This window comes from Formica exsecta, unplaced genomic scaffold, assembly GCF_003651465.1.
Source record: "Formica exsecta isolate Colony F162 unplaced genomic scaffold, ASM365146v1 scaffold425, whole genome shotgun sequence".
In the NCBI taxonomy this organism is placed as follows: Eukaryota; Metazoa; Arthropoda; class Insecta; order Hymenoptera; family Formicidae; genus Formica; species Formica exsecta.
The window spans coordinates 1,016,488-1,032,276 of record NW_021851492.1 but is presented as its reverse complement, the minus strand read 5'-3'; the positions used below and the strand labels follow the sequence as shown (position 1 = coordinate 1,032,276).

At 38.1% G+C, this 15,789-nt stretch overlaps 2 protein-coding genes across 3 annotated transcripts; one reads left to right on the top strand and one right to left on the bottom strand.

The window, feature by feature from the left end:
• The first annotated feature begins 1,027 nt into the window (after positions 1-1,027).
• LOC115240388 (cofilin/actin-depolymerizing factor homolog) lies at positions 1,028-7,919 on the top strand. Its single transcript, XM_029815515.1, has 3 exons — positions 1,028-1,196; positions 6,760-7,002; positions 7,294-7,919. The coding sequence occupies exons 1-3, from the start codon at positions 1,194-1,196 to the stop codon at positions 7,492-7,494; spliced, it is 447 nt and encodes a 148-aa protein (XP_029671375.1). The 5' UTR covers positions 1,028-1,193; the 3' UTR covers positions 7,495-7,919.
• Positions 7,920-8,375: 456 nt separating this feature from the next.
• LOC115240383 (limbic system-associated membrane protein-like) lies at positions 8,376-15,567 on the bottom strand. Of its 2 annotated transcripts, XM_029815506.1 has the most exons (10): positions 15,383-15,567; positions 13,955-14,056; positions 13,117-13,332; positions 12,740-12,861; positions 12,331-12,472; positions 11,655-11,752; positions 9,887-10,189; positions 9,050-9,242; positions 8,870-8,929; positions 8,376-8,728 (listed from the first exon to the last, which is right to left on the bottom strand). In XM_029815506.1, exons 1-10 carry the CDS (start codon positions 15,420-15,422, stop codon positions 8,589-8,591), a joined length of 1,416 nt encoding a protein of 471 aa, XP_029671366.1. In that variant the 5' UTR covers positions 15,423-15,567; the 3' UTR covers positions 8,376-8,588. The 2 variants fall into 2 exon arrangements, with proteins under 2 accessions (XP_029671366.1, XP_029671367.1); XM_029815507.1 differs by lacking the exon at positions 13,955-14,056.
• Positions 15,568-15,789: the final 222 nt, after the last annotated feature.

Below are 15,789 nucleotides of genomic sequence, written 5' to 3'. Positions count from 1 at the left end.
TTTTTTTTTGAAAGAAAAATTTTTTTTTTTTTTTTTTTTTTTTTTTTTTGTAGCAAAGTGTATAATGTCGCTCTTATATGTACAAAGATAATGATCATTGTAAACTGTATAATATAACTAACAGTATTAAGAAAAATATATACGTATATAGAATTCTTTTCGCGCGCGCGTGTATTCTCGCGTTCGTATTCTTTATTTCTTGTATTAGATATTAAATTGATTTCAATAGTAAATATGCTATATGTATTTGTTATAGAAAATTCTACATTTTGCCACGGTATTTTTCGCCTGCATTTTATTATCGCAGATATTTCTCGTTATCAGTTTCGCATGTGATCTACTTGAATAGAATATTTAAATAACGATGCCGATATTTCTCTTATATCGATACGTTCTTGATCCTGCTTTACCGACCAATCGACACGCGTCTCGAAACATTTCGCGTCGACTTTGCGCGCAGTCGCGACGCGTATGCGCGTGACAGATCGTTCGCACACCGCTGCCCATATAAGGCAATTTCCCTACGTCCCTAACGGCGATTGGACCGCGTGACTGGCACGTCCGCGTCAATGACTAATTCCTCCCGAAACCTCCTCCACGCGATTCCCACGAATCGATTTCGCCTAGATAGGTACAACGGTGTGCCGGACCGGTCTCTCTCAGCGCCGGCTGTCAATCGATTTCTATGGTATTCGTCGCGCGATCTCATTGTTCGTATCGCGTCGGCGTGCACGATCGCGTCACGAACCTCGCGTACGACGCGATCCTCCCGTCCGCTTATTCGTCCACGTGTCGCGGAATAGGCTAGCGCGTTTCGAATGCCAAAGATTCGCGCGACGAGTACGACGAATACTTTTTTCGTCCCTTATTGTAATGCGCGCACGCAACCGCGAATTTTTGACGACGCTTGACGGGGCGCGGGCAACGCGACGCGGGCCAATCAGGGCCGCCGGCCGCGGCGGCGCTGCGCGCGCAGGCGTAGGGATACAGGATTCGCGGAGAGGAAAGAGCCGGCTGGTCGCGAGAGAGGAGCCTCCCTTCCCGTTCGCCCGTGAGCCAGCCGCGCGACCCATTCGACTGGACACCGCGCCGCTATCCAGTTCCACCACGGCCGAGATACTCCGGGAAAGTGTTGGTTAAAGAGTGCTCGTTCACGTGACTCTGCCCACCGGCTACACGGCTTCCTACGGAAAATGGTAAATATCCGCCGGCCAGGCCGATCGCGTATTAAGATTAACGGAGAGGAATCGGGGAGTACACGTCGATTAAACGCGAACGGCGACGCGAGACTCGGGCGAGGCCGCCCGCCCGGCACACGACGACTTTTTTTGTGGTTATGGCCGCAGCAGACGCGCCGGTCGGCCATTTCTGGCCTCGAGGGGTCCGGCAGTCCTCGCCGGATACGCCTCACTTTCTCAGCAACAGCGACCGGATGAATTTCGCATCGTCGTGGCGTTTACGCGTATTCTTCCTTCTTCCTCCACCCCCCCCCCCCCCCCCTCTCTCTGTCTCTCTCTCTCTCTCCTCCCGTCCTTCCTTCGCGTGCGGATTCCGCGACGGCGGATCCTGCCGACGTTTCCAGGAAGCGTATGATTCACTTCCACACGGTCGGCATGCCGACCGCGGCCCCCGACCATGGGCGATGATTCTTTCGCGTCATCGCGGCACCGTGGCGTGAGATCGCGCTTTCGTGCCTAGGCGACGACGACTCGTTCGTTTTCTCCGTCTTTTGCTATTTCGCTCTCTCTCTCTCTCTCTCTCTTCCTCAATTCCGTCTCTGTCGCCTCTTTCCTTTGCCTTTCCGAGCGGTACGCCCGGATCGTAATCGGTGCAATTCCGACGAGTTCGATCTTCTGAATGCGTAGCTGCGGAGAGATACCCTACGCCATGATCGCTATTCGCGTTATCGTTCGCGCAATAGAAACTTCGCCGGCCGTTTTTATAAATGTCGATTAAAGTTAACGTGTGATTTGGTTCTATATCCTTTTAATTCTGTCTTTTAGGAGGGAACAAATCACTCGCGTAAATCTCAATTTACACCGACATAAGAAATTTACATATATATATATATATTTATATATACATACACAATACCGTATTCAATGTTTATCTAAATTATTCCAAGATATTTTCGAACGTCGCGACCAAGATTGCCTCAATAACACGACGTACAAGGTAATGACTTGCCGCAACGGAATGCCAATTATTTGATTCGTCATAACTATAATCGTTAATGTCGCGTTTATGATACTTTGATAAACACAATTGAAACAACAATATATTTATCCGCTCGTTTTTTTTCCATTATCTATTATCGCGAAAAAAAAGCTGTGCGATTATATGCGCGCCCGGTTTCGAGGATATCGTCTGTGCCTCAATCTCGGATTAATATTTATCGCATGGCGCTGTATTACGAGCATAGCTTAAATTTAATCAATTTTTTTTTATTAGTAAGTTTATTTTCAGATAAATTGTATGAAAATTAAATTTTTTTTTTTTTTTTTTTAATATACAACTATCGTTCTCCAGTTGTTCTCTTTTGAAAAATTTCGTCTAGTAGGTACACTTGAATTTTTGTGAAAGTCTCTTTACTAAATTTAACGCCGCAAAATTTTGCCGTTTTAATATTTTCATTAATCAGAAAGCGAATAATTATGCATTGCGCAACAGGAACACTGCTCGCTCATTTTGACAAATTCACTAGACGCCATTCGACGAGTGACTACTGTACAGAGAGAGAGAGAGAGAGAGAGATTGCGTGAAAGAGAGAGAAAGAGAACTGTAGATACTTCCCCCCAACTAACAGCGTCGCTACTTGGTCCTACGTTCAATTGTAAACGCGTCATATGAAATCCGGTTTACGTTTCAACTACCTTTGTTTAAACTTTTTACTAAAAATTTATTTTGAAAGTTTTTTTTTATACTTTAAGACAAATTTATCTAAATTTATTTTATATATGCATCTTTGTGGAGTACAAAAATTTTTATTATGCGCGCTCCAGATTTTAAATAATAAAACTCTGCGAAAAGTTGCAAAGCATCGTTTCAAGATCGTGGAATCGCAATCGCAATCGGGATCTATCATTTTCGTTCGTTTGCGTAAAAAAGGAAGCGTTGCGTACACATTTATTTCGGTCAGCGCTTTAAATCACATGTCGTTGCTGACTATTTCTATTCGGATCGATTTGTTTCTGGCCCGTCAATGTTGCTTTTTTTTTTTTTTTTTTTTTTTTTTTTTTTTTTTTTTTTTTTTTTTTTTTTTTTTTTTTTTTTTTTTTTTTTTTTTTTTTTTTTTTTTTTTTTTTTTTTTTTTTTTTTTTTTTTTTTTTTTTTTTTTTTTTTTTTTTTTTTTTTTTTTTTTTTTTTTTTTTTTTTTTTTTTTTTTTTTTTTTTTTTTTTTTTTTTTTTGGGCCCTTTAATTTTTTTTTTTTTTTTTTTTTTTTTTTTTATTATTTTCCTCAAAGTTTATTACAAAAATTTACGATGACGAGATAATATTAATTTCCATTAACAGCAAGAGATTAAATCTTTTCTCGATTGCATCATGTTGCATTTGCAGGAGAAAAAGAGAGAGAAAGAGAGATATTCTTGCAGATATCAATTTCTATTGTCTCATCATTGTATGCCATTTGATCGTTTTATATTACTATAATCCACCTTTGAATCACATCGCGATCTATGAAAGATAACGCAGGAGCATGAAGAGCGAATCTAATTTTGATTTTATCAAATTAATTTCATTTGTAATACTATGATAAGAATTCCATTAGTGATAAAAGGTCAAGAATGTTACATATTTAACAAAAATTATATTATTTTTTTACTATTAAGTAAATGTTATTTATACAACATATTAAAGTTCGCGTTGAAAATTATCTTTCCAATGTGTATGTGTGTGCTAATGAAAATACTTGTTATTTTGTTATTATATTACTAAAGCAACCATGACACATTGACTGAGCTATTCTTTCGCATATTTCCCTGTAAAATCAAATCTACTAACCGTGACTGATGTAACGAGAGAAAAAAAAAAGAAAGAGTGAGCGCGAAATGGCAGAATAACGAGGCGACCGACGATAATGGAGCATCTACTTTATGTGTATTGCAAAAAGCTATAATATCGCGCATAAATACAGCGATGGTCACGTTCCTTTATCAAAACCACTTGCGGGCTTGCATGGTATATAAATAAAACTATGACTCGCATATTGGAGAGACGCGCGCGCTATCGGATCACCGTCACGACCATGCGATCCCCCATCCGTGCGATTAAGCACGACCTTAACCCTCTCGCAAATATGCATCCTTTTGCCAATCCTCCTCCTACGTAAGAATTTATGCGTTCGCAGAGCGATGACGTTGGCACGTCGCATAACGTGGTAATGTCAAATAAGGATCTATTTCTCGAATACACGAACGAAACTTTATATGAGAATCTTATGGCAAACACGTGCTTTCGACGATAATAATTTTCTGCATTTCCTGAAATGTAAATATGTAAATATTAAATCGTGTTTTGCTAAAAGCTTTACGAAATTTTTATAATATAAAAAGGTACTTATTTAGTATGTGCACTTGTACAAGATAACGATTTAAATTGATATAAAGATTTATTATAAACATCTAAATTTGTTTCGTTAATATTTGATCTTAGTTTTTTTTTTTTTCTTTTTAATTGTCTGGGTTTTATAATTTTAATTGCCTCTTTTATACTTACGCGCGTATCCTCGGAAACGAAGAGAAGAACCGGCTCTCTTTTCAAAACTGTCCCCTTTTTCCGATCTGCTAACTCCCCTTTACTGTCCCCTCGTTTCTGGCCGCGCCTCGAAGATGACAGTGAACTAGAAAGAAGAGCGATGCATACAGCGCAGAGGAGCGGTCTGTCGTAGAGCGAAGAAAGAGAGAGGGAAAAATTCAATGAGCCTGTAAGGAGGTCGGTTATTTTCTTGCGGGCTAGCGACTCTCGAAGTTCACTGACATCTTTTACGTCCGGCAGCCGGTTAATTAACTTCTCTCGCCTTTATGATGGTCTTTCGCGGAAAGTGTAGTATTTATCGCGTCGTTCCTTGAAATGACGTGCGACGTTAAAACTTTATCGGCGAAAGATATTTTTAAAAAATTTTGATGCTACGCAAAAAATGCACGTTGTCGAATCGATTCATATTAGTTTTGTTAATTTTTATAGTTAAATACTCTATTTGTTTCTTTTTCTTTCTCGTAGACCTAAACATTTTCCTACATATTTTCATCTCAAATGCAGAAAGCGCAGCTGACACGATTCATTCTTCGAGGCATTAGATCAAGTTCTTAGGTCAGCTAGGGATGAATCATCTTCCGTTTGACCTTGTATGCGGCTTGTGTTCGAGAGGGGTACAACACGCCCCAGAAGAGGGAGTTGCCCCCTCATCCCTTTAACCGGCATCCCTTGTCGCCGCCCCGTTAGGATATCGACCCAGGAGTGTTGCATCCTCCGCGTTCGTTGGCCGCTCTCCAACTGTCGCGTTCCTCGAGTGAAGCGAGGGGGGGATTTAAGGCGGGAGGAGGCACGAACCAAGCATCCATCTCTTCCGTGGCAGCGGCACTGTCGTGTTTGTGTAGGGCGTTTACACACTTCCTCAGCCCGACAAATAATTGTTAGAAAACAACATTTGCGGGTCTGAAAAAATATGCGAGGTACAAGTGGCTGAATCGGGAATCGAACCCGAGTCTTTCGCTTTCCGGGCAACTGCAGGACCCTTCCTCGAAACTGATTCGAATCCTTCAACCGTGTAGAACGAGCGATGATACATTAATATTAGTATCAACTATATATGTTTTTGACGAAATCGAATATTACTCGACAATTAAATCAGCTAGGAAATCTTATACAAATTATTTCTGCCTTTGAGCATAGTTTTTTAAGGATCTTATTTTTAATTAAATAATGACAGTAAAATTTATTCATCTATAAACAAATGCCATATTCTTCAGAAAATGTTGGCATCATTCATATGACGTGACAGATGTTGAGATAATAGATTAAATTAATATAAAAAATTCAGAATATATATATATAAAATTCTATATTTTTCAAATAAAAGTAATTTTTCAAGTTTTTTTTTTGTATAAGATTTGAGAAGAATTACGAAAGTATCTCTCTCTTCGGCCTATTAAAGATATTCCTCCCTACCAATCGTATTTCATCAATTTCCACGGCGTGAAGAGGAAAGACGATGAGCTAAAAGTTCGTGGCGTGCGACACGTGCCCGAGAGCCAGAGGATAACTTTAGAAGTGGATCGCTGGATCTCTTTTAGCATCGCGATTCGCGCGTGGGAAGAATTTATTTCGGTAGCGAGTGTCCCCCACACGCGTATTTTGTACTCGCGAAATAAGCTTAAACGGCCCGACTGACAGAGCAACGCTAAATGCCGACACATCGTATCCATGTGTGAAATGTCCTGCTATCGATTGATCTGGCTACCGTAGCGCAATACAATCAGCTGAACCAAAAGCTGCTGAAATTCATGTAACTTTTCGTGTACCGTCGTTTGTCACGAGATGTCAAGGAATAAATCTGTCATGCTTATACATTCAGCCCGTTTCGTAATAAACTGGAATAAAACAAGATATTAGATATTTTCTAAAATTTTTAAGATTTTTCCTAAAGAAAAGGTACCTTAAAATGCAAGCGATGATAGCTATATATTAGAAAATATATAGAATAAGAATTAGTCAACTAATCCACTGTGTCACATCTCGTTTTTCTCATATTTTACTAGGCATCTGGAGTAACAGTCGCAGACGTTTGCAAGACAACGTACGAAGAGATAAAGAAAGACAAAAAGCACCGATATGTGATCTTCTACATCAAAGACGAAAGACAGATAGATGTCGAAGTCATCGGACCTCGCGACGCGGCTTACGACGCCTTCCTCGAAGATCTGCAGAAGGGCGGCAGCGGGGAGTGCCGTTACGGCCTGTTCGATTTTGAATATACTCATCAGTGTCAGGGTACTTCCGAGGTAATTATATCGTTTTTACAAATGTGTAGGAATCATTATCAAGCTAAAAAAAGTCAAGAGTAAATACGTTATCAGTTTTCCAAATTTCAAATTAATTCTCTTGGTAATGAAGCTTTGTACGAAAAGATTTTATTCTATTTTCGACTTATATATATATATTTTTGCAAATGAGAAAACATTTCTTTTTTAATTGTACATTACATTTTCTGACTCACTCTATATATTAACGAAACTCTTTGATAGCCGAAAAATGTTCTTAGAAATATATCATTTCGTACTATTCTTTTACAGGCATCTAAGAAACAGAAACTGTTCTTAATGTCGTGGTGTCCCGACACGGCCAAGGTTAAGAAGAAGATGTTGTACTCGAGTTCCTTTGACGCTCTGAAAAAGTCGCTGGTCGGTGTGCAAAAGTACATACAGGCGACGGATCTATCGGAAGCCTCTGAGGAGGCTGTTGAGGAGAAACTTCGAGCTACCGACAGGAATTAGGAGTATTCCAATAAAACCCAAAATCTATTACGAGATAAGAGAAAATCAAGTGGAATACGATACATTGTGAATTAACTTCCCAGAAACAAACAAAAAGAAAAAAGGAAAAAAAAAAGAAAAACAGTAATGCTCTATACTGTCGTTGCATCGAGGGTTCACATTTTTACACATTTTTCACTTTTAAAGGAGACCGATTATCAAGTATTTTGCGCTACATATGTTAGTCACCAGGGGAATGTAAGCATTATTAATATCAAAAATGAACAGGAATGAGAAAAGAAGGATAAACAAGGGGACATCCCTTTCATACCGCGGACGTTGTGTGAATCTGTCTGATATAATATTAATATTATACTATTATTATATAATTATAAGATAATTGTACAAGAATACAAAACAATTTACAACCAGTCAAGCAGTAAAAATGAAATTATTATACTTTTTTTCTCACAGACTGTATAACATTTAAATTAAATTCATTTCATTATGACTCCTCGTTATGTCCTGTTAGTAAAACCTATTACATTTCCGATCATATTTCCGCACACAAAACCGAAACAGACTGGAAAAGATGTGATAAAAAGAAATAAAATACGAAAAAAATTAACTGATAATGCAGATTTCAATTTCTTTATGACGCTCACCGGGACAAATTCTGCGCAAGGTAAAGTCCTTCCAACTGATTCAACTGACGGTACGACTTATTCTTCAAATGGTAAAAAGATAGATTCTTTCAAAATATGTAGTAGAGCTTACCGGTAATTTCAGCTTGCTTGCAAATATTGCTTAATATCTGTTAATATCTGTAGTTTGAATTGCTTTAGTCACAAATTATTCGCGATTAAATTTCAACGTGAAATAAAAAGGAAACAAAAATTTACTTGTCAAATATTTTTGCATATATTTTTTTGAGAGTAAAATCACAGTAACTATGTATGAAGAGTGCAGCAATATTTTTGTGAACGTTAATGAGAATGATTCATCAATGCGACGCGATTAGCATGCTCGACGGATAATGGCAACTTTAACAAATAATCGTATTACATAAATTATAACAATTCGTTTTATATATTTTTCGCATTTTGTACAAACGTTTAAAATCTGCTGTCAAATATTATGATTAACGTACACAGCATACTTAACATCAACGATAATGTTTTCACTCGATGATACATTGATCCATTTGCACCCGTTGCCAAAGGATAATGCTGCGACATGGATGCGAGCTGTATACCTATAAACAAATATCGATTATGTATCATAACTTTTATTTTATTATTTTATTTCTCTTAAGATTTTCTTTATTATTATTATCTTAAAAGAAATAATTTTTAGCGCTAAATAAAAAAAATTTAAGTTAAATTATTATATTCACCAGATATCATGTTCTGCTCCTGATCGCCATCAGTCTCGAAATTTTCGCTGGAATCGATGGCTACAAAATGAGATACGATATATTTTTACGATCCGAATTTTTTCCTTGTCACGATCGGTGCATCGTGTGCGAAAAAGTGAGTGTGAGAGAGAGAGAAAGCGACTTATCTTTATTACTTACAAGCTCCTTCGGTGTGGAAACGCATTATTGCTGAGGGATGACTCCATCCGTAGCGAGTTCTAGATAAAACGACTGCCTCGTAATGGGTCGCCACGTCTAGGCCTGTCAGATTGAAGGAATGAACGTGCACAGGGCTGACAACGTCGTTGTCACCGGGTATATACAATCTGTGCCATTTGCCGTTAGTATCCCTCTACGATCACCATCATAAAAATAGTCACATAACGTCTGGTTGGTGTGAAATCGGATTTCAAAAAAACGTAATATCAAAAGTAATATGGAAACCTGTCAAATACTTTATTACTTCAAACTGATATAGTCCGCGGTTATAACAAAGATTTTTTAATTAAAAAAGAGAATCATCTCCCTTTCACTGGCTCATCATAAGAAAACAGCCAATACCTTTCGTATAATACTTCAATACTATGTTTTGCATTTTTGCTTCCTCATAGAGGAAGCTTTGTTTTCGTGACAAAATTTTTTTTCTTTATCCTTTATTTCTTGTCCATCTTATCAGAAGACTAATTGAAATAAAAAAACTACGCAAATTTCACGATCAATATCGTTACACGATGGAAGATTCTAAAATAGCGCACAAGACGTTGCCTTTTATTCAATTATTCCTCCATGAACACCCTTGCATGTACGGCAACCATCAAAATCGTAACGTGAGCAACGCACGAATCCACGAAATGGATCCCATGTCGCCTCATTTCGAAGAGACACGAGACGAGATTCTTTCCATTCACCTTATACCGACTTTCTCGAGATTTCCTCACGAAAGACCGTATCATTATTAATTTATGATTTTGAGCTATTTTTAAAACAAAATCTCACCTTGTATTTACGAAACCAAAACTGATATTCGATGATGGGACTGTAGCTGTCGACTTCCCAGATGAAATTATACGATGTGCTAGATGTGCTGCGCGATTCTTTCTTGAAGATTGCCGGATTCGCGATCTCCGATAGTTCGATGATCTTTTCAGTGATTCCCAGAGAATTTGATGCTCTGCAGAGATAGGAACCGTAATCGCTTATCTTTATATTTCTTATCAACAGACTATGATCGTTTCCAACGTCATGTTTCACTATTCGCGATGTGTATTTCAATGTTTCATTTTTGAAATACCAATCAACCTAAAAAATTAAAATTAACAAAAAAAAATAGTGTACACATGTGAATATTCCTGGAATTTATAATATATAACATTAATTTTTATTAAATTATTGTTTTAAAAAGATATTGGTAACCGATGATCTCGCCGAATCGATTATCGAATGCTGCGATAATATAAACTCTTCTGGTTCATTCTTTTTTTCTTTTTGCGAGAAAATAAAAAAAAAGGTACCGTAAGTCACGTTCCCCACGAATCGATTTGTCACGTGCGACTGGCTTTAAGGGATCACGGTGAGAAATTGCTTGGCAGGCGGGGCGGTTTCATTTAGTTACTGAGCGTGAAGAATTCGTTGAAATCTAAAAGACGATTCCCAGGACGTACATCAGAAAAATATTTCGTATTTGTATTAAACGCCAAGGTCCAATCGCCAAAGTCGTATCGTATATCGTTCGCTCCGTTATCATACGACGTGAAAGAGACAGAATTTTAATCGTACGTAAGTTTTAATAAGAGCTCTTGTTTTCGGAGCACGGAATTTATTTTTACGATATGCGCAGGACCTGTATTGCGCGGATCCCTTTTTCATCTCTCAAAGTAGTTTAGGGGTTAATGAGGGTGCCGAGATTATTCGACCGAGACGACTAATCGCGCGGATAGAATTTTTTATTGGCCTTGCGCAAGGGAGGGGAATCATATGCTTATTTTCGTAGAAATAAATTCTTTTCGCGAGACTATCTCGATTCATCTATTTTATTCTAATTCTAGGGTGTGTCTACTCCTTGAAAAAACATGGAAAACCTGGAATTTTCAGGAAATTCTCATGGAATTTTATTGAGACGGGGAATTTTTTTTAAATCTTTTTCTTTAATAATATTGCTCTTATATTGTAAAAAATCGACAAGCCAAATATAAATATATATATTATAGATATATATTTTCAAGGCCTTTTTTATCGTAATTTTTAGTGACAAGAAAATGAAAATATTACGCAAGTAAAAAATGTTTATCTTACGAAAGCTATTCAAATTTTTTTCAGTACATTTGCAAATCTAGCACTTGAAACTTAAGTAGCTCTGTGTTTTTCCTTCATATAAGTGAAAATTATTAGAAAATACATGCAATAAGAAAACTTATTTTAGAAAGTTGCATCAAAAGATCTTTAAAATATTCTCTTTATCTGGAATTTTGAATAAAGATATCTGGAAAATTAGAGATATTTTTTTACAAGATTTAAGTAGACACTCTGAATTCTCATCAATATTCATGGGCTGCGTTTCAAAAGCGATAAAACACACACGCGAAACACAGCGACAGTACATCGCTCGCGCGTAGGAGTCTCCGGTATAAACTTGTTTTTCCGCGCTTGCAAAATCAATTAAAAGTCCGAATCGTGCCGCGCGTACTCGCGCAAGTTGTCGCGTTAATCGTTGTTAATTAATGAGACGACGATCATGACGGCTCTTGGAGAAAGGCATCGCTCTTACCTTCGCCTCGGGCCAGGCTGTCACTGTGCAATCCAGCTGTACTCGTATTCCTGGATACGCATGCACCCACGGCTTTTTCACGTAAATCTCCGGCTTGTCTGCGATTTTCATATAGATATTTAAACGGAATATTTAAAGAGAGAGAGAGAGAGAGAGATTATGAGATCAACAAAAGATTGCGAACTAGGATTAATGTTCCTCGTTGATTAATTTTGATTTTTGCTCGAGCTAACTACATCATTTAATTGCTCGATCAAAAAATCGCGTTATATTTGAAATATATTTTTAAAATGCGCACGTAAAACTTGTTTTGATATCGCGAAAGTAAATTGTTAATGCAGGTCACGAAGATGGTCGATTAATGCCTGCAAAACACTCGTAACAAATGTACGTATGTACGTATGTACATATGAACATAATTGACTCGCTCATGCGTTTGATTGGAATATCAAAAGGGCAATCTGTACGCCTAGCTTTTATAACGCGCCTGATTTACATGATCGTTTCAATTATAATTAAAGTCACAACTAATAGCGTAGATGCACATTTGATATAATCTCGTGAAGCTGCTATTACAATTACAAGAGATGAAGAAACATAAGAAATTTAAGAATTATAAAGGGAGAGCAAAAAATTACAAAGAAAAATAAAGATATAAATATACATGTGGACTCACATCTAATACGTAGATCTATATGCGCAATGGCAGGATCGTTGACTTCATTAGAGGCGACGCAGGTATATCTACCGGAGAGATTCCGATTTTCAGCATGAAAACTCAATTGCGATCTGACAGCCAATAATGGGATTTCTCCGTCCTAGGAAGAAGAAAAAGAAGAAGAAGAAGCGGAGATGCACATTGCTCTTTATCACAGAGCATACATGCAATCCACTTTAATTTAATTGACTTATTATCCGATCGTGCGAAGCATCTCTATTTTTTGGTGCGCTCTCTCTTTCTCTCTCTCTCTCTCTTTCTCTTTCTCTCTATATCCGTCCAACATTTTCACCGCACTTTCGCGCGAATCGTCTAATATAAATTGGCATGGTATATCGAATAGGCTAAGGGGAGAATATCGATTTACCTTCGTCCTCCAACTTATGATGGGGGCCGGTACACCCTTCGCCACACATTGCATGTACACCCTCTCTCCGAGATCAACCTCTAGCTCGCCGGACGCCGGTATAGTCTCCACGCTCGGTGGATCTGAACGAATAGAGCGAGAAAGGACAAATATATTTGCCATATATATAACAACCTTACGTTTACAAATACTCGTACGAAATTCAGATCTTTGCTTGGACAAAGTCGCGGGTGAGGGAGTCGAGTGGGGAAACGATAAGCGCCGAAAGAAGATAGATGGATTCGCAGATACAAAAACAAATCCTTGGGATCTTATACTCTAGAGAGGGACGCTTTGTCTCGGCATACATCTGTCTGCTATATTATAGTCGTACTCACACATTACTTCGATCTCGTGTACTTGCGTAACGTGTCCCCAGGGAGACGGCCGGATCGCCTGGCACACATATTCGCCGCTATCCTCCCGTTGTACGTTTAGCACTTGCAGGCTACCATTCTTGAACATGGTGATTCTTTCGGGGGTTTGCCGGTCCATCTCGAAGTTGTCGGCCAAAAGAATCTCCTCTCGCCACCATCTCATCCTAGTTTGCGCGCCTACACGGGCAGAAATAATAAGCTTTTCCGCGCGCTCAAACAAACCACCCCGCTCGCCATTCCGAAAAATCGACACACGTAGCACGGTTACTACTTGCTAACGAGGGTCGAAGAAAACGGTTCGCGAACCTTGATGAGAAAGTTTGTATCTTCTACTCTCTGGCAACAACAGATTAATGCGCCGGAGAAGGAAAGGGCAGAATCATGTGCGTGCAAAAATAAGTAAATGTTTGCCTTAATAAAGTGATGCTTCAACAAGATTCATGACGAATTATTCGCGATGCTCTTGGCGAGACAAGATATATAGTGTAAGTGGACCGGAAATATTCCCTCCCGTGTTACTTTATTCTGATTTTGCACGCTCGTATAGGTAGAAATAACGATGTTTCAAAAAACAAAATGATAAAAAACGATGTGTTTCGTTATCGCGAGACTGAGATTGCAGTTTAAATGTATAATAGAATGTGTCGAGCAATTTTGCGAATGGTAATAATTTCACCCTACTGTGTACACGCTGTTGACAAGATGAGTGAACTCTAGTGCCAGATGGGGAACAAGTATATCAATCATTTCGAGAGCAGACAAAAAGACACAAGATAATCGATCGTCAAAAATGGCATACCCTGATCTTCCACGTAACAGGGCAACAAAACCGTGTCGTTCTCATAGGTTTTTATTGTCGTCGGATAGCTTCGAAAGTCGCGGTTCGTCGTAGCATGCGTTCAAAAAAAAAAAAAAAAAAAACAAAAACGTATACAACGTAAATACAATATATAACATGTAGATGTCAACGCAAATATGTAAATCATAACATGACGAAAACTAATCGCCGTTTAAAAACATTGTTCGCATCGCAAAATATTCGCTCTGTTTATCCTACCATTTTTTTCTTTTTTTTTCCCTGCATTTTTCATTCGCATGAAAATGCTCGGATTATTTCGCGTCGCATGCGTGACCGCGCGAAATTTCTTTCGATATTATGCACGCGCAAAAGTTCTCTTTTTTTTCTCGTCTGATCGATTACTAAATGACGTTGCCGCGTGGCCTGCATAACGCACAACCTTCGCTTACGTCGTGCGAAAACAAAACTGCAGTGCGCGATTATGCCTTCGCTCACGCACTCGCGGAAACTAGTCGGGGCGAACGAAATCGATTGCCGAAGTTGCGTGCGCCAGAGCAAGCGAGCGATAAGGTACAATTTTATGTATACCTCCGACCCGAGCGGGTTTTCCTTCTCAAAGAGGATCGATTCACACATACGGAAATACGGTTACAATTATGCCGCCTTATGTGCGAAAGATATTTTAGTCCGATTACGAACTGATGTTTCGATTACGAGAAACTAGGTTACGCGGAGAGAATTCCTTCTTATCTCGCGACGATTATCTAAAGTGAGAAAACAATAAAGTGGATCAATCATTCGTAAATGACGCGCCATACTGTGAGAAAAAAAAACCTTTTAAGAAATTAATTTTTTTTTTAATCCCACATCTCTCTTATAGACATACCTAATATTTCCAATTAATACTTTTCTTCGCGTAAACTTGATGAATTCTGATAGATATTTCTAACAACTTGCACGCGTCAGCAAAGAAAAATGATCAAGATAGTTGAAGCAAAAGAAAAAAGAAAACAAAAAAAACCGCGCAATCTAATTTCTCTTATCACTCTTTCGAAATATTTTTATTTTGATGAAACATAAACGCCAAATATTTGTAAAAATGATAAAACGCCACAGTCTCAAAATTTATAAAATTTAAAGAATTCTGACAATTTCTCCTTTCTAAACTGTTCAGATAAAGAAAAAGAATTGATATAATAAAGAGGCTCTTTGTTGATTCTGTGAGTAGAAAAATTTGTAGATGTGTATATAAGTTTGAAAAATACTGAAGCACTATTTCACAAGAGAAACGACACGTATGATTTAATTATATTTCACAAGAGAATGACTCGTTATCACCTGACTACATAAGACAGACGATACTTCGAAAATATTTGATATTCGCACATATATTTGCATATTATTTGATATATTTCGCATATACATTACCTATCGTATAAATATAAAATATCCAAACAAAGCGCAGCATTTCTTTTGTAATTACACACACGTTACACCGAAAACAGGAGATTTGTATCGAAATAACACCGAAAAAAATATTCAGCTTTTTTCATGCACGTGATCCCCTCGGTCTTTCACTAGGCACTGATCTCGCTTCAAGATATGATTCGTGTCCTGTACGATCTTAACACACACACACACACACACACACACATATATCATCTCTCGTAATTATGACCAGTTGTCCGTTGCACGTCTTGAAAGGGTACTCATGTCGCAAACAATTGATCAAAATCATCCAATGTTTCTGATTAATAAAATTTTGTCCTTGCAGTAATTAATTAATTGTTAATTAGGTTAAAAAATGATTAATTATTTTTTTCCGAAGAATATAA